This window comes from Diplotaxodon limnothrissa, linkage group LG19, assembly GCF_057381915.1.
Source record: "Diplotaxodon limnothrissa isolate DT_005_m linkage group LG19, D_limnothrissa_male_GT1.1, whole genome shotgun sequence".
In the NCBI taxonomy this organism is placed as follows: Eukaryota; Metazoa; Chordata; class Actinopteri; order Cichliformes; family Cichlidae; genus Diplotaxodon; species Diplotaxodon limnothrissa.
Window position 1 is genome coordinate 5,761,035 of NC_140614.1, and position 19,048 is coordinate 5,780,082.

At 41.0% G+C, this 19,048-nt stretch overlaps 1 protein-coding gene across 1 annotated transcript in view; it reads right to left on the minus strand.

The window, feature by feature from the left end:
• akap6 (A kinase (PRKA) anchor protein 6) overlaps positions 1-19,048 on the minus strand; it is a 213,787-nt gene that overhangs the window by 56,474 nt on the left and 138,265 nt on the right. Inside the window, exon 15 of the mRNA XM_085343525.1 lies at positions 3,170-3,316. Within this exon, the coding sequence (XP_085199651.1) occupies positions 3,170-3,316 (147 nt within the window). The remainder of the gene's footprint in view (positions 1-3,169; positions 3,317-19,048) is intronic.

Consider the following 19,048-nt stretch of genomic DNA (forward strand, 5'->3'; position numbering starts at 1 on the left):
ACCATGTGGATTCATGGATTTTTTTTTCACATTCTGTCTCTCACAGTTGAAGTGTACCTCTGGTGCAAATTACTGACCTCTGTCATCATTTTAGGTGGGGGAACTTGCACAATCGGTGGCTGACTAAATACTTTTTTGCCCCACTGTATGGAGATGACAGGACCTGAATAATATAGAGCTTAACTGCGTAAGAGAAGCATTTTCATCATGTGGGTGGGAAGGCGATGATGGGAAAGATTCCCATGTTTACAACTTGTGCTTACTTCTGTCATCTAATTACTCAAGATGCCAACCTCTAGTCTCTTTACTCATTAGTGATGATTTAAGCTAAACACTAAGAACCTGCAGGAATGGACAGCTGTGGCGTTTTTTGGGCATTTGCTTTTTCAAAAGCTGTTTGGTTTCAGTTCTGGTAACTGTGACATGCTAATGGGGTGTCCACATACTTGCAGAATTTGAAGAGGTGACGGATGAAGGAAAACCAGGAGAGCGAGTGAGAATGTGAGATTAAGAGCCCCCAACCTGATGACACACACACAAACTTTAATGCATGCGTGGGAAATGGCATTCAGAGTCCAAATGCCTCCCCGTCAGTAACAGAAGTTTAATCACAGCCTGGTTACTGTGGCGGAAATACACACGATGCAGAGAGAGAGGCAGAGAGAAAGACTCATCTGTTGCTGTTGTTTAATTTCTAAAATTGAATCCCTTTCAGCAAGGTTGATACATATGTTAATGCACACACACACGCACACACACACTTCCAATAACTTTTATGAGTGAGGCAATACTGTGTATGTGTGTGTGTGCGTGTGTGTGTCATCATTAGGGACTACAAGGAAATGACGCGCACACACGCAGATGGTGTTTGCTCCTCTGTTGCTTCTCTCTGTTTGTGTGACGTGCCACTCGGTCGACAGGAGACGGTTTGTTTCTTCGGAGGAACAAAGTCACATCGCTGCAATTTCAGCCTCCTGACGAGCCGTCGCCAGCTGTCACCCCACCGCAGACCTGGAATTAATCACCACGCCGAGGTACAGACAAACAACTGCCACCAACGTACCCATTAGCAAAGCATGCGGAGCTCACTTCAGTCCTTGGAATGACCCAAATACAGTACAAGACATACAGATGAAAGTTGTTTCAGGTGGTTCAAGTCTATTTAACTTTTTCACAATGAATATCAGGTGACCTCCAGTTGGCCACGGACACTTTGGAGAAAAAAGCTGAAGAAAACTACTAATTATAACCTACGATAGGTGAAATCCGCGAAGTAGCCAACTTTATGTTTTACAATTATTATAGATGTTTTAAGGCTGTAAAAACCCTCACTACACTTTTCTCAGACAGGCATGAACATTTTCACACTTTTCTCTCTTGTCTCAAAGTTCAAACCTTCGTACAAAAATAAGTCCAGTGTTATAGAATGAAACCAAAGGCACCCGCGGTTGGCTTTGACAGTGCAAAACGTTTCATCGTTGACCATGTTGTGTTTGTTGGGGAGAAAACTTACAAACATACAGTACAGCACTTCAGAGTCACACTGCTAGCGATCGAAGATTTATGTAAATTTGACAAGCTGAACGCATTCTGTACTGTACAGGAGACAGAGCACGAGATTGATTGACAATGGTCTGCAGCCAATCAAAAATCCGCGAAACAGCGAGGCTGCAAAAGGTGAACGGTGTTATAGCGAGGGACCACTGTATACAATTATAGATAAGTAGGTGTATTATCATCAATAGAAGTTTAGGGTTCTACTGACAAATGCAGCACTTCATCTTCAGGTGTCATTAATGTTCAACCACCAACAGCAGAAATGTCACCAGAGAGATCACCAGTCACTACCTCACAGTGCAGAACTGCACTCTCCTCTTATCAAGGCGCTAAAAAGGCCGGCCAAGAGATGTAATCTTAACTTCCCCAGCCCAGGAGTTACTCAGAAGGCATCCTTGCAGGACGCCCAAACCACCTTTTGGTGTGAAGGAGTAGCAGTACTACCCTGAGCACCTCTCAGATTGCTGAACTCCTCATCCTATCTCTAAGTTTTGCTTTCATTCCCAGCTGTTTGTTTAGCACAACAGACCAACGCACCGTCTGCACCATTGCAGCCTTGACGCCACTCATGAACAGGACCCCGAGATACTTAAACCCCTCCACTTGGGCCAGTCACTCATCCCTGACCCGGAGTAGACACTCCACCCTTTTCCGGCAAAGGAAAACTTGGCTGCCAACTGCTCCAGTCTGAGCTGGAGACCATCACCCGATGAAGGAAACAGAACCACATCATCTGCAAAAAGCAGAGATGAGATTCTAAGAGCAACAAAGTGAAAACCTTCTGCCACTTGGCTGGACTTGTCCATAAAAACCATGAACAGAATCAGTGACAAAGGGTAGCTGTGAAAGAGTGAAACACACACCAGGCTCGAGTCCAACTTATTACTGGGAATGAGGACAAAGCTCCTGCAACGGTCATAAAGTGGCACACATCCCGTACTCCCAAAGCACCCCATACAGGATAGCCAGAGGGGTTTGGTCTATGTATCGAAGTACATAATTTGTGACTCACTGTGTGCCTTTCATCAAAAGCACACACTGATAACTTGCCAAAAAAGGTTGACTCATCAGAAGAGCTTTTCTGGTTGATATGGACCAAAATATTAACTCAAAGCTTTATCTTCAGATTTTTGGGATCTCAGAAAAATAAAAACTGTTATTCCTACACTGGTTTTCTTTAGTGTGTGTGCATGTCTTCAGAGCTGTTACTGTGTCCAATGTGTATTAGAAAGAAATAAAGCACGGTATACTTTATGGCGAATGTGTTTTCTGTTTTCTAAGTCACCACTGTATGATGTATCCATTTAAAGTCGTAGATTGATCTGTCTGTCTGTCTGTCTGTGCATTCCACTGCACAGTTAAAGGCCATGGTGGCAGCAGGGCTCCCTAATTGAGACGACACTAATTATCATCTTCATGTTCTAGATTGGATCAGTGCTGATTAGCCTAAAATTAGACACACAGACACACACACATAGAAACACAGACTTATATGCACAGTCTCAACGGAGTATTACTGTGATATACTATCTCTGTGGCCATGGTGCCACAGTTGCACTCCTGTATCTTCTAAAACTTGGCTCTACTGTGTCTTACTGTGCGTGTGTGTTACCTCCAGCTGTCTCCACATGTGTGTCAGGTTGTGTATTTTGCAGTGGAAGCTGCTCGGTAGTTCAGTGCCACTCCTCTTCAGAGACTCGGCTCGGCCCAGCAGGTTGGTCTTTCTGCTCTCCATCATCATCAGCTCAGTGTGGCTGCTCTGGATAAGGAGGACACACGTATGAACAGATACAATCCAACTTGACATTTAACTCTTGTTTGGCAGCTGTGTGAAGCACACTAGTTAAAAAAACAAACTCGGGATTCGTTAATATAGCCTTAATTAATGGTACCACACTGACTGGGCATTTATGCTCGTCCCACTCCTACATGTTGACCTTTAAATTAGCCACAAATTTTCCTTCCCTTTGAAGGAGACTGCTCCATATTTTTATTCTTGAACTCTATTAGAGTTACCTTGCTCGATACTGCATTCAAAATAATCCTTGTTTATCTCCTACTCGATCTTTGTGCCGGCCCTCATTAATTTGCTGTCAGCAACAAGCTGTTTTAGCTCCTTTCCTTTGAGGTCACCCTCCTTTTAAGCCAGCTTTCTTTTTATTGGCTGCCCCTTGTAAAAATAAGGTTTGTTCATCAGGTCGGTGGGGCTGTGTGTGCCTGAGATAATTATATTAGGAATACCTGATCTTATTTGTAAATCTGAGCTATTGGCTGATACGGATTACTTGCACATATGATGACTTTAACCTGGCGCATAAAAAGCCACTTTAAACATGGGTGTTACTTGCATAGCTTCAACCACACCTTTAATGCACTTTATCAATTATTTCAACACTGTAATGTGCTTAACCAGCTTGACTTGTCTCAGCACCAACATTTTAAAAGGCAGTATGGCTGTGTAATTCACCGCTGTTGATTAGTACATTCAAAATCACGTTCCACATTTCCATATATAACCCTATAGAAAGCTATCCTGTCCAGTTTAATGTTTTAAATCATTAAAACATCAGCATATCTACAGTTAACCTTTTTTCTTACCATTTACAGGTGTGGGCACACAAATACGGTTGAACTATTTATGGTTCTGTACTGGAAACTTAAAGCTCTTGCTTAGGATAAACGACTGAGGCAGTGGTTGCTGGTAATTTTTTTATTCCAAAACACGCTTGACAAAGGAAATTTGTAATGTCAATGTTTCTATGTTTTGACATGTTGACACGATGAAACTGGATCTCCACTTGAATCCATTGTACTTGCTGTGAATCCATCTACAGGGGGTGAGTATTAAATGCTCAAAAGACAGATTTTCAGTAGAATATTCCTTGGTCTTTCAAACGGGAGCACATTTTTTATTGTTATTGTTTGCAGCTCATCTCATGATGAAGCGTTTGAGGGTGTCGCAGGAGTTTTCAGCAGATTTCACTCACTGCTTCACCTGCTTTGACCGCTTTAAAGATAAAAACTCTGTCGCACCTCTGCAGCTCCGCAGTCGCGCAGGAATCAAACACCGCAGCGGCACTTGACGGTAGACTGTGGAGTCCTTTATGGAGAGATTTTAAAAATGCTCCATTTTGTACCAGCAAGTGTTGCTGAATATTTTCCTTCCCTTTTGTGCTTGAGTTCTGTAGTTGGGGAGTGAAGGAGCTGCAGGTTTTTCTATTTTTGAATCTAAAAGTCACACTTTCAGGAATGTGAAGAAAAAACATTTAAAACAACTGATGCAGTTTTCTAGAAATATCACAGTTTTTCCCCAAAGTTGGAAGTTTTTGACACAACTGATTGACAGCAATCGACCAGGCAATTTCCTACTTGTGTCTTTTATCACACTGACAATGGAAAACAGGCTGATCTTATACCTTGTGTCACTTTGTTTCATTAAACGTTGCCAAGTAGGCGCCCATAGTTAAATCCTACCTTCAAGTCCATAAGAGCCCATAAGAAGAAATCAAGTTGCAGTACAAATAATCAGATTTATATTTACGCCCAAACAGGAATGGCACCACTCGTATTTTTACCTCTTCACTTTTGTTGTGCACAGCAACAATTGTCTTCTATAGTACACTGACTTTATGGAGAGAATGGCAGTAAAGTGTACCTTAATTGTCAAAGCTCTTCATTTTTATGTCTTTTGTGCTTTCATATTGATTTTTTTTCTTCCTTTTATTTCAGCTCAGAAGTTCTTTGATGCTAAACTACATCATTTTGAGTTGATTTAATTTCCTTTCTCCCTTTCGTTCTTCTCTCTGGATATTGCGCTTCCAACCAACCACATTTTTGCTTGTTTCTCGAGTTTTCTCTCCAGCTCCTTTTTTTGTGGTCTGATCTTTGTTTACTCTTTGTGGTGTCTTGATTTTTGGCAACTTCAATTCTTCCATTTATGACTTATAGATTCACTTTCTGGTTTCTACACTGGCTAAATGTCTTGTCTTTAGCAAGTACTTCCAGGGTTCTGCATGCCCTTCCAGCCATTATGTCCCCTTTATTTTATGAAGTCCAAGGTTTAGTTTCGTAGTTCTTGTTCCACTTGCCCTTTCTCTTCTTTCAATCCATCTTTTTAAATCTCCACATTTATTTATTTTATCTACTGTAAAACACCACTTGCACTTATTTGCCTAATTCATCCATCCTATTTTCCATCCATCTCTTGTCTTCCCTGTTTTCGCTTGTTAGCATAACTCTCCTCTCCCTCCATGCCTCCATATTTTTTGGCTTAATTTCCCTCCTCCTCTCCTCTTTTCTCTTTCTCCTCTTTTCATTTTCTGCATCGATAGCTACTCAATTCTACTTTTCCCTTGTCGTTTATCATTACCACCCGGCCCTATTTGAATATTTAAATGTCTCTTCTGTGACTCTATGTGTGTGTGTGTGGATGTATGTATGCATGCATGTTTGTGTGTGTATGTGTATGTGTGTTTTTGCTGTGCTGTCATCAGAGAGGCGGCGGCCATTTTTCAATGTCGACGATTCTGATGGAGATGCTATCGCTCGGTGCTTCACGGCCATCCATCCCCTTCACTTAGCTAATAGCCACGCCGCGAGAACGAGGGATCGAAGGCAAAAAAAATAGACGAGTGGAAGGTAAATATGTCGGCGTCGCACTCTTCTAACAGCCAGGAAATTATACGATTTATTCGCTGATGGCAAATATTGATTTAAAAAGGGGATAGGGAGCCAGTAGGGAGGCGGCAGGGGGGTTGTTTTGTTGTTGTTGTTTGTTTGAAGGATGCCACTGATCCAAAGTCAAAGAAAAGAGGGAGAGAGGGAGAAAGGAAGATAGACACGCCGATTAAAATGCATGAGATCCGAACTTTGAGATAAGTGCTGAGAGAGGGATCTTGGAGAAATGGGAGGGTGGAGGGGAGGATGATGGGTGAAGATGGGGGGGTGGAAGGGAGGGTTACATGGATGGCTAGCTGTGATGTATTCATGCCTCCAGTCAATCTCCATGCAAGGATGGACTAAGATACACAGGCCTAAGGATGGAGAGAGACAAAGAACGAAGTAAAAAAGACAAGGACTGAGATAAAGAGATCATGTGCAGAGGAAAGAAACAGAGAAAACTACAATAAATAGATGGAAAAGTAAAGGAGCGCTGCTTCAATGACACTGACACCATGTTCGCAGTAAGAGACTCTTGCCGTATGATGGGAATTGAAGCTCAAACAAATGCCGGCAACACACGCCACGACTCAAAGCCTCAAAAGTTGGCCAGCTGAGAAGGGTTCAACTTTTTAAAAATATCCAAAGCTTAAAGCAGGCTGCAAACTGGTGACAGCAAATATTACCATTCCACTTCTAACAACTGAGCATGTTACATTTTTGTAATCCCCTGTAATTGTTAGTGAATAGTTTTGATATTTTCTGCGATATTAAAAACTTTGCTAGGTCAGGACACAAGATATTAATAAATACAAAAAGATGTTTCTGCAAATATTTCACCATAAAAGCCCTGTTGAAAAAATGCAGGATTTCTGTGCAATGAAACATCAGAAGTGGCCAGCTGAAACATGAAGGTGTGATGCATAGCAGCACGTTTGGCGTGTGCCAATATTCACAAAGGTGAAAATGGCGAGCACAAGCTGGGTGTTTGTTTCAGTGGGAGAAAATTCTTTTTCTAAAATCTAACTTATTTTACATGGAGATGCTGGGCTAGAAATCTCTCTGTGTGTGTGTGTGTGTGTGTGTGTGTGTGTGTGTGTGTGTGTGTGTGTGTGTGTGTGTGTGTTTTGCTCATAGTTTCAGTTTCAAACTTTTAAAAGTAAAACTGCCAAAGATTAGAAATGATGCATCAGCAGTAGTTTTAAAAAGCAGTTTTCACTTTTGGTGACAGAGAGTGCCTTTAGTCTGTGACTATTTGATTATGTCTAACTAAAATGTTTTCTTCTACTTTTGCCACTTTTTTATTCTCTTTCTTCATATAATACTTCTAGGGTTCAAAGAGAATGTGACCTGTGACATTCTCTCTGCTGTATTCTTTGAAACGTGGTAACATTGATATCCATGAATGTCTTCTGAGGTCTTCTTCTTTTCCTCTTCTTTTGCCTGGCAGCTTACTCATCCTCTGCACTTCCTGATTCACAAACTGTCCTCCATCCATCCATCCTCCTCTCTTCTCCAAAGAACCCCTTAGCATATTTCCAGCTCAGTATCTCTGTCTAGACAATTAATAAAAGGACTTTTCTCCTTCCTTAGTACCTCACCTTCCCAGTCATCTGGTAATTCTTCCCTATCACCCACAGCCTGTCTCAACACGTTCCTGAACTCCATCCAACATTAGTCCAGCATCAGTCTTCAACTTTCAACATTTACTTACCCTCACTCACTGCCTCTTCTTGTCTGATGCTGTCGAGCTACATTCTCCCATATCGTTCAGATTGCACCTTTTGCATAGGATGTAGTCTGCCAGTGTGCAGCTTGCTTACACTCTTACATGTAATCCTACAGGGAGTGCAGAATTAGTAGGCAAGTTGTATTTTTGAGGAATAATTTTATTATTGAACAACAACCATGTTCTCAATGAACCCAAAAAACTCATTAATATCAAAGCTGAATGTTTTTGGAAGTAGTTTTTAGTTTGTTTTTAGTTTTAGCTATTTTAGGGGGATATCTGTGTGTGCAGGTGACTATTACTGTGCATAATTATTAGGCAACTTAACAAAAAACAAATATATACCCATTTCAATTATTTATTTTTACCAGTGAAACCAATATAACATCTTCACATTCACAAGCTGTTCCTTCTCTCTCTTTAGTTGTCTTTGGCCAACAGTAGCACAGTTTCCACTGGCACTCTGCTGGCCAACAGCACCATAGGAAGTTGTTGTTAACCGCTCCAGTATGGAAATCCCATTCTTTATGATGTTTGATTTGACCAAGATTTTACACCAGACGTAGATTTTACCCCGATGCAACTGTCTCCTCTCCTTTTTATGTCGGGGCTGGCACTAGGAGTACACTGGCTTGTGCCCCCCTGCCCCCCCAAAGCTGGGTTAAAATGTGGGAATCAACAAACTTAGCATTTTGCTGCTGAATCCATTAAAAGTTTCTCTGGCACAGATCCCAGCGTCTGTACAGAAAACATTAAACATCATTTGTTACTAATTTAAACTAATTACTTGTTGCTTCAGTCCCATATGTTACATATGTGACTCTAAAAAAATGTTTATTCACATTTCTTTGCTCAGATTGAAATTTAGATGAACGCAGCAACAATATGTGATGCAGCTGTGAAAAAGAAAGACAGCATGCATTTGTACTCATTTATGCAAAAATTGATGTATGTAGTTTAGTAAAACTAATGGATATACTATGCCAAAGTCTGGGTGTATATTTCTACACTGAATTTATTCAGTCTTTTCCGAGCTATTCAATAAAAAACGTTAAGCCCCAAAGGCAACACCTTCTCATCCCAAATGACTGCCATTGCAGGTGTAATGGGTTGTAATGGTCCTAGTGGTTGGATGGTTATGGACTGTCTAACAAGTAACAAAAAATCAACATAAAACAGTGAAGGAAGTTCAGGAAAAGCAAATATTCACATATTCCTAAATGGGAATGTCACCAACGGAAGAAAGTTATGCCAGAAAATCATGCAGCCCACTACTTTTGAAACTGTCCGTGTCATGCTTTTGCCTCGTTTCAGTCCGAAAACTCTTTGCGTGCTTCGTTATTTTTGCTCCTTTGTGATTGTCTGCCCCACCCTCATTAGTTTCACCGGTGTTCAGTTGTTTTCAGTAGTGTTGTTTCTCCCCCTGCCAGTTGTCAATTTCTGAGTTTGTCTTCCTCTGGTTCCTTCTTTGATTTCTGTTTTGTTTTAGCTAGCTCATTTTCTGATTGAATCAGTCATTAGAGGCTTGTTTTTTGTTTTTTTCTAATCCTGCCTCAGTGCTCTGTGTTTGGGTTCACCACATCCCACTGTGGTGTATCATAAGAGGTCAACTCTGACAAGATAAAACAGATGTTCCTTACTACAAAGGAGAAAATTGTACAATAGGAAGAATTATTTTCAATTTGTTCAACATTTGTTTCCTAGTATGTCACTGTACAATAAATGCATATGTTTATGGTGTAAGCTGGCGACAATTCATCACTTATTTCTAATATTCTGACACACTAAAATCTGCTCCCTACAGACAATGAATCTTTGCTACTGCAAATATATTTTTAGAAAATACTTCTGTCCATTGTTGAAGTAAAGCTCTGTGCAAATACATTAATGAATCACACATCAGAAAACAGTAAAATGACAGAGCTTTCCCAAAACACACAAAGAGAGAAATGGTGGATAAACGCTTCACAAAACAGATGAGAGGGAAACAGGGGGAGTGGAGGAGAGAGGAGGGAAGGGGGAAAGGAAGAGGGGGAGAAAATCAACAAGCAATCATGAGTTTAATTTGGTCTCCATATTAATGAGCACGGAGCTGAAATGTCAGCAAAAATGCAGTCATACATGAAAAACATTTAATGCATTTTGAACATTAGGTTTTTTTTCTCCTTCGCTCGTCTCGCAGATTCATCTTATCCGCCAAATGAGAGAAGTTTGTCGGAGGCTGCGTAACGGAACGATTTTGTCGTCGCGGCAACTAAAGTTTGTGGGAAGTGATAAGGACGCATCTCTATCCTCCGCCTCGTGATCGTCTTTTCTTTTTCCCCTCTGTCTTTGTGTCTCCATCCTCTTAATTCTTCCTCACTCTTTCTTTTTCTGTCTATACGGTTTCTCTTCTGCAACACTGTTCCTCAGCTCCTGTTGCTGTTCTAATCTTCAGAAAACGATTTCACCTTTTTTCTCTTTAAGTCCTGTTGCTTCTTGTTTTCTTCCACTTTCTTGCTTACTTAAGTTTATTGCAAGGGTCAAAAATAGCAATAAAACTACAGAATTATCAGGATGGGATAAAAAAAAAAAGTCTGCTGTGATAGACATGTGACCACTCCAGGTGGTACCTGGGATATGCTCAAGCATCCACCAACGTTGAACTGGAAAAGTGGTTATAAAGTGGATGGATGAAAGTCAAATGAAGACTGGGCTTACAATAATAGTGGTTAGTTGCTTCCTGTGAAAAATTAGATCTTAATTCTATGAAACTAGTCTTCTGTGAGCAGAACTCTGTCTGGTTTGTTTATCTCCATGGACTTATAAAGGGACACATGTAACACATACAAGTTTAATCCATTGACCTACAGGTGGCAATATCAAGCCAAGACATACATCAATGGACCACAAAAAGAAGAGAATGAGGAAGAAAACTCGAAAGAAAACCATGAAGGATATCTAAATATAAAAGTGAAAAGCAATGCTTTTAAGGCAATTTAACCTTTGATTATACAGCATTACTGGGGTGTGGCTGAGTGGGTTTTCTTACACCTGTAACCATAACACTCACATGATGCCACATCGTTGCAAGGTTAGATGCTCAACCTCTGGCAGTCAGCAAAGACCGGATTTTTAAGCTGACTTTAATCAGAGACATTATGAAAGAGAATATAAATTTATTTTGATTAGGATTCAAAGAAGTGTACTAAAGCTTCTTTTTGGTTGACTTGTTGCAGGTGCATAAGACGTAGAGCATGTATTTTTTAAAGTACGCCAGTAAAGCATATACCGTAATTGTCGGGCTATAAGCCGCTACTTTTTGCACCAGCTTTGAACCCTGCGGCTTTTAGTCAGGTGCGGCTTTTCTATGGATTGTCCATGATTGTTGTCATATCGTAAGAGGATTTGTTTTGTTTGTTCTGCTGTTGTACGGCACTACGTTGCCTGGCGGAAGGATCGGGGTTCAAGAGTGGTATGTTGGTCACGTGTCCATCCGCCAGGCAATATAGTGCCGTACAAGTAGCGCGAAAAACAAACTTCAAAGTAGCGCTACGCGTTCAGCGGGAGGTGTGGATGACGAGCGGGGATAAACTTGCGAAAAGCAAGTTATGCCCAACTCCACCGGTGGATTCTGACAGCGTGGAAAAGTGTGAAAACATCCACGATCGCCAACGGATTTCTAAGGGCTGGACTGCTGCATGATGGAGAGGAGGACACCGCCACGGCCCTTCTGAGGGTGTTCGACTCTGACACTGACAACGAGGATTTCTTTGGTTTTGAAAGTGACAACGAAGGAGAGAAGCGGAGAGTGGATGACGAAGCCACCCTGAGCCTGTTCGTTCCGACATTGGAGAAGAGGACTTTGGTGGTTTTAGAGCGCAGGAAGAAGAGAAAGATGGTGAATGACTGACTTTTCTTCTTGTTAAAGCTGTGTCACTGCACCTGAGCCTAAAAGGTAGTCCGAATCTATTGTTCTGGTGTGCTGTAGGTTACTGTTATGTACTACATGTGCAAATATGTACCCATAACTTGTTTTTCAAAATATTAATAAAAGGGGTGTGTCTCCAAACAGCCATCTCTTTCCTGACAATTCGCTTTGTGCATATTCTCTTATGATGAGTCAACATTGAAACACCCGCGGCTTTTAGTCAGGTGCGGCTAATGTATGTACAAAACAGGATTTTCCCCTGATTTTAGCTTGTGCGGCTAATATTCAGGTGCGCTTTGTAGTCCGGGAAATACGGTATGTCTGGCCCTTCCAGGTGTGACCATTATTAAATGTGAGTCTTTAGGGTTCTGGTTACATTAAACAAAGGTTTCTTGTCATTAACAAGAAAAAAAATTCTCTTTTGAGCTACAGAGTTTATCCTGTAACTGTGTTTACTCTCTGGATTGCTAAAACCCTAAATCTCCTGAACTGTTGTTTTTGGATGTGGCATGTCTATGATAAATGTTTGTTTGGGTCTGCGAAGGCGAGGGAAGGCTTGCAGTCATGGTTGAAACTGACAGCAGCTTCCTGTAACTAACACAGATATTTATTGACCAATCCAACAACCCTGACCCTGTCTTACGTAAGTATAGTCATCAAATGTCTATTATAACTCCAGCTCATTATTAACCGTTCTGCTTCATACCCCAGCGTTCCCCCACTTAACACCACCTCTGTTTCATTCACTTCATCCTCTAAAACTCCTTCCTAAGCAAAGAGTGTGTATGTGTGCTGGATATACACAAAGATAGAGAAAAGAGGGGAAAACACTATGCTTGCTTACATTTCAGTGTGTTTGTGTGTGTGACTCAGTGTCTCCGACTGAGATGGATGTTCCACCGACTCTGAAAGAGGAGGAAGTGGCTCTGTGACACCCCATTTATACTGCTAGACACTTCAACCTGTGTGTGTCTGTGTGTGTGTGAGGAAGGAAGACAACACAGCCATAAAAAAAATCTTTAAGCAACACTTCCCCTTCCAAATAACCATTATTACTCTATTTAATTGTTACTTTACTTGAACATATCGATTTCCAAAAAAGATTTCACTAAAAAATACTGTATGGTATAAAAACATGCATTTTTATTTAACGTTTGGTGTGTGTTTATTTTATACCAGTGCCCCATTTACATTAAAAGTCATCACAACAGAATAATGCATGTATTCTCGTTTCTATAGTAAACCTTCTGTGGTCTCTCCAGTAGGGACCTGCAAAACTACAACTGCTTGCTGTCACCAGAAGCAGCGCTAGGTTAAGCTAATTATTCATATTTTATTAAGTTATCAGAGAGCTGCAGACAAACAAGGTGGAAAGTAATAAGGACAGCCCTGCACACCAGCGCAGTACTTCGATGTAGGAAACGAATGGTTGTATTCAGACAGTGTCAGAGTAAAGTGACCATTTAGTTAGTGGACCAACGCATGCACAAGCTTGCTGCACAAGCTAGACAGCACACAACATTAGCTACAACTGGAAATAGAGCAGGGCGATATGACCAAAAATATTTATCACAAGTAGGGATGGGTACCGGTATCGGTTCTGACATTTCGGTGCTTTATTTCTGTGCTTTTTTTCCTGAGATGTCACACACTTTGGATTCTAGCCAATCATTGTACCTTTGCAAGCGTAGTAGGCGGGCTCAGGTACGTACATTCTTTTAGAGCAGAGCTACAGATTAAAAATGCCCAAGGCGAGGCGGTCAAAGTCTGGCTGTACTTCACAGCAAAAGATGCAAACTCCACCTAGCGACGTATAGCATTTTGTTAAAAGCTGAGACATGCGCCATATTTGATAGCTTGCTGCGAGACCTCACACCGGGCACATCTACTGCGGGTGAGTTGCCTGTTATCGGACCCGGAGTTAGCAACATCCCCCAAAAACCCGAAGAGGACAGTCCTGGCCCCTAGCCCTGCCAGTGTAGCAGAAATGATGACGGATGATGATGGCAGCAGCAGCCGTTCTTCTCTGCGTGAGTAGCTTAATGTTGTTCGTGTGTAATTTACGTTGAGTAGGCTAACCACGTTATTACATTAATGCACGTAAGGTGAACTAGCAAACACCGTCGTAGTTACATGCAGCTGTCCTCTTGTTTGATGGCAGAGTCTCCCTTCACCCTGGCCAAAAAGGCTAAAATGACCAAAGAAAATGTAAACATGAGAGGTTTTTGGACAAAGTTTGTGTTTTTTGCACTGTCGATTTTCAGAAAAATCAAAGGATTGATTTCAAGTGTGCCGTATTTTCCAAAAAACACGGTAATAACGACGGCCCACTAGCATGCTCTACCAAAAATAGTGCTTTGTTGTGTATCTGACGGACGAAAGCCAAACCAGTTCCACACCACTGAAGTTGCAGCATTTTTAAAAACCAATTCTGGTTCATCTGTTTCATTCAACGATCCGCTTTCGCCCTTCTTCTTCTCCACCATGCTTTTTCCGCCATGTGCGTATGAAAACAAAGGCACTGCGCATTTTACCCATATTCTATCGCGATATTTCATTTTCTTATCGATGCCAAACATTATACCGGTATTACCATGAACGGTATGACATGGCGCAGCCCTAATTGGAAAGCTAATCTGCTGTCCAGGATTGTCAGCCTCAGTATCCCAAAAAAGCCCTCTGTTATACCTCTAGGCAAATCGATCAGACCCAAACACCTCCAAACTCTTAATAGCTTTAACCACAAACAATTTTACTCAGCTGGAAAAACGGAAAAAATAACACATTTGTGGCAAGTAGCCCCAGTTGTGCACAAAAAGTTATATGTTACAAACATCATGCATAGAGTAATATATTTTTCCTCTGTCATGATGAGGTAATTAGTGTAAATGTGATTTGAAATTTAAAATCATACTCTCTGCTTTCTGAGTAGCTGAGATTCTGGCGGTTTCTCTTTCGCTGAATTAAAACCCTTTTGTTTGGACAAAAAGATGCAAAAGAAAAAAAAAGCAAAGAGGGAAAAAAAAAGAAAAGAGACTTTCTCTGTTTTCAAACGAGGAAACAACAAAAGGCCCGGCAACATGTTTTAATTGTCACCATGGAAACCAGATGAATGAGCCGTTTGACTGGCCGGTAATGACGGCTCGCCATTCAGCCTTGCAGCGAGTCACGCGTGAGTTTGTGTGCGCGTGTGTTTCGAGTGTGTGTGTTTAGCTGGGAGGTCATTTGTACAAAGCAGGGAGGGCAACATATCTACATGTCTGCTGGGACAGAAAAAATACGGCGCGAGAACAGAGACAACAACTGCCTGTTATGTCTGCAGCATAGCAGCTAAACACATGCACATACTAATAACTGAGACGAGGAGAACAAATAAACAATCCCTTCAGCTTTTTACAGATTTCCTAATTCACCACAAGTTGCTACTTCAGCTGTTTCAGTGTGTGATTTATATCACAATATTTTACAAAAAAGGGAAAAAAAAGAATCAAGACTTCACACAGATTTCTGCAGACATCATCAATTAATCTTTAAAAGGTGTCAACAAAATATTTTTTGAGTTTGTATTTTTACTTTTTCAGCCCATTCTTCTAACAGACGAGTAAAGAAAAAGAGTGTGCTGGCTGTGGGAAGGTTGAGTGACAATGGGATGTCACTACTTCATGCCAGGTGACCTATGACCCCCTAAGAACCCTGGGAATTCACTCATTCCAAGACATTACATGAAAAAAGTTTGCAGAATTCCAGAAAATGTGAGAAAAGCATGCACACTAATGCTGAACACGAAAGTAACAACAAATGTGTCTCTGTCAGTGTCAATGTGCGTGCTCCTTTTTTGTCTTTCTGTGTGAGGGCCAAACATTTTCAAAAATAAAGGTCAGCTTCTGTTAAAGAGGATAACTTGGTTTTGCAGATTAAGGCCAGAATTAGCTTTGATTAGATTCTTCTTTCTGGCCTGTAGTCAGACTTCACCCATGATGGAGCTCTCATGACTTTACAAGTATAAATGTATTTGTCTGCTTCTAACTCTACAGGAAGCTGGAGAGATCACACTATTCAGCTTAGAAACAAAGAGTCTTTATAGTGACGAGGGGTGGGGAGGGCAAAGAGAGAGAGAATTTGTTGGTACAGGAATGGTTGTGTTGTTTCTGTGTCGTCTGTAGGTTTGTTCTTTCAAAATTTACTCTTTACTCTTATTCGAGAGAAGTAAACTTGAGAACATTTCTGTGACATGGGATCCTGCACGGTGGTGACTGTATTACTTTTTGTTGTATATGTTATGTATCCATTGCCTTTTCATATGCATATTGAATTCATTTGTTTCGATAAAAAATGACACCAATAAAGCCTTACTAAATCAGAACTAATGACATTCTCTGTGCTTAATCACAGAGTCAATGTGCTAATCATATCAGTGGTGTTTTTGTGCTGAAGTGTTCACCGCTGACTTACAGTCTTACTGAGGACAGCAGGTGCTGCTGAACAACACTTCCTCTGTTTTCGGCTTCCGCCATTGAGTGTGTGTGTTTGTGTGTGTGTGTGTAACTGGAGTTAATGAGAGAAACCGAAAGTCAGAGTGGGTTGATGCCGTGGTCTTCACCTACACTGCAGAGAGAACCAGGCTTTTATCTGACAGGCTTTTATCTCTAAATTTATGGTATTCTTTAATAAACATCCATTACCACGTCTTAGAAAAGACTTCCTGTTTTTTACTCTCATCCTGTTTTGATTCGCTGTTCCAAAGTACACTCACCCTGCTGGTTTTGATGAATTCAATCTCCTGAACATTTCCACCAAGAGAAAACCAAGCCACCGTGTTTTACAGCAAATGTGTAATACACAAATAGTCAAAATCCCCCTTCAGGAGGATTTTGAGGTTCATGTTTTTATGATATTTTTAGATATAGTTGCAATTTTACTTTAAAATATTTGCAATTGTATTTTTCATATTGTGTCATTTTCAGTTGTTGCTCTTTATTTAGGTTTATGCACCAAAAATATTTGGCCAGGTTTAAGAAAAGGTCTTCGTTTAGGAAGAAATAGACACTTTTACCACATTAATCAAGTTACAAAGCTCCATTTTCCTTTTCATTGGAGTTGACATAGTCCTACCCCTAGAATAACTCCCAGCTCCTACACAAAAGTGGGTCGTCTTTCAGATTTTAAGTCTGTTTTTGTGTAAAAGATGATATTTTGTATTGTGGATTGTGGCTAGTATAGTTCTTTTCATCGTTGTGCAGAGCTGTATACAGGACCCTGTACATCCTGTGTCCCATAGAGGTTAACATTCCTAATATTCTAGTTTATTCTAGCAGTCATGAGGAAATGCCTCAACATTAACGATGTGAAATGCCACTAACACCTGCAGTGTAATAACTGTGATGGGAGAAAAGGAAGAATTCATGTAATGTTGTTATTAAGCCACAGGGAGGACTGTTGTGTGTTTTCTTAAGTTATCATTTATAACTCTCATTTGTGTAACAATTATGATGAAGATCCTTGAACAATTAAGTAATGCTTGCCGTGATCGTCCACCAAAGCTATCCAACATGTTTTATTGCCTAAACTAGTCCTCTACTATTTTTATTACGTTTTAAGGCATGTCTTCTGGTTCCTGTGTGCTCCTCTGGGTTGTACATGAAGGCAAAAGCAGCCTATCACAGTGGCTGTTTGGGTTGGAGTAATTGTGAGTACTTTTACCTTGGAACATTTTTTAAGGCTAGTCTCTCGTTTGATTCTCGATTCCTTTTCTTTGCTCTTTTTTTTTTACCTTCTCCTCCACCTTTACCTCTTTCATCCAAAACACACACTCCTGCCCCTCCTCTTTTCTTTCTATTCCAACACAATGACAGAAGTGTAATAGCATAGCTGTGTGTGTGTGTGTGTGTGTGTGTGTGTGTGTGTGTGTGTGTGTGTGTGTGTGTGTGTGTGTGTGTGTGTGTGGGCATCCAGCACAGCGACCATGTAGCCTAAACGACAGACAATCTTTATTCTAATGAAGAAGGTGCCAAGGTCACAAAGAGAGCAGTGTGATGAATGGAGAAGACACACACCCACACACAAACCATGTGCCTGACACATTAATTGTGTACTTGAGCTTCCAGTCGATCTGCAACTGTAATACTGTGTGTTCTCTCTATCCCTCTCACACACACAAACAGGTTTAAAAGGAGGCTTTCCCCTTGAGATGACTTTTACGCATTATTCTCATGACACACACTTAAACAAACTGTCAATGGAAATAAAATTTGTTGGCAGGTAAAAGGCAAACTGCAGCGTGTGTGATCTGCTGTCCGACCACTTTGAGACAAACCGCCACCAAAGCTCAATAAACAGAGTTTCTTTATTTCTGACTGCTGCAAAAGATCTTAAATCAAACCGCTTTGTTGCCTCTTTGTTCTTTGGTGTGCAGCTCTAGGTGGGGTTACTGTAGGAGAAGAACTGGGAAAAATAGGAAATGTCAGAGTATGTGTTTCTCCTGCGAATCAGTAATAGGTTTCCCACACCCACCTATGCAGACCTGTGGATTGGAGAATAACATTTAAAGGCGTGAGCGAGTAGAACCACAGAGGCAGTAGTTGGAAATGCGTAAGTCAAGGGTCGTAAAAAAGGTGCCGCTAAGAAACACTTAGCAGTGTTTAAGTGACAAAATCAAATATTGAAATGGTGAGAACTGTTACTGTTTTTCGTTTCAGCATTTACTTCACAAAATGATTCCCGCTTCATCTCAGGGAGAAAACTTCTCCAATAGGACTGCTTTGAATTCTGTTACTGCTGATCGCTTCAGTCTTTGCTTTTGTTGCTTTGGAGGGAAACTCTGCAAACATGTTTATAGCCAACCTTGGCCTGACATTGGCTCGATGCTCAACGTCAAACTACTTTTAGTTCTGTATTAGATTCCTGCTCAATTCTGTGTGTGTGTGTGAGAGTGTTAGTGTCAGGTTTCAGTCAGAAAGTGTTCCTGGGAAGCTGAGGGAGTCTCAAGAGAGATGAGATACAGCAAGCGAGGGAGAGAGCGAGAGAGAGAGGTAGAGAGAGAGCGAGAGAGAGAGAGAGGAGGAAAGTTGGCGAGATGCTGCTGAGTCGTGTCTCTTTGTTCTAAAGCAGATATATCCCCGACTTTATCAAGACTGACAGAACAAACGCACAGGAAACAGCCTCCCACAGGACACATAATCCACACACACACAGAT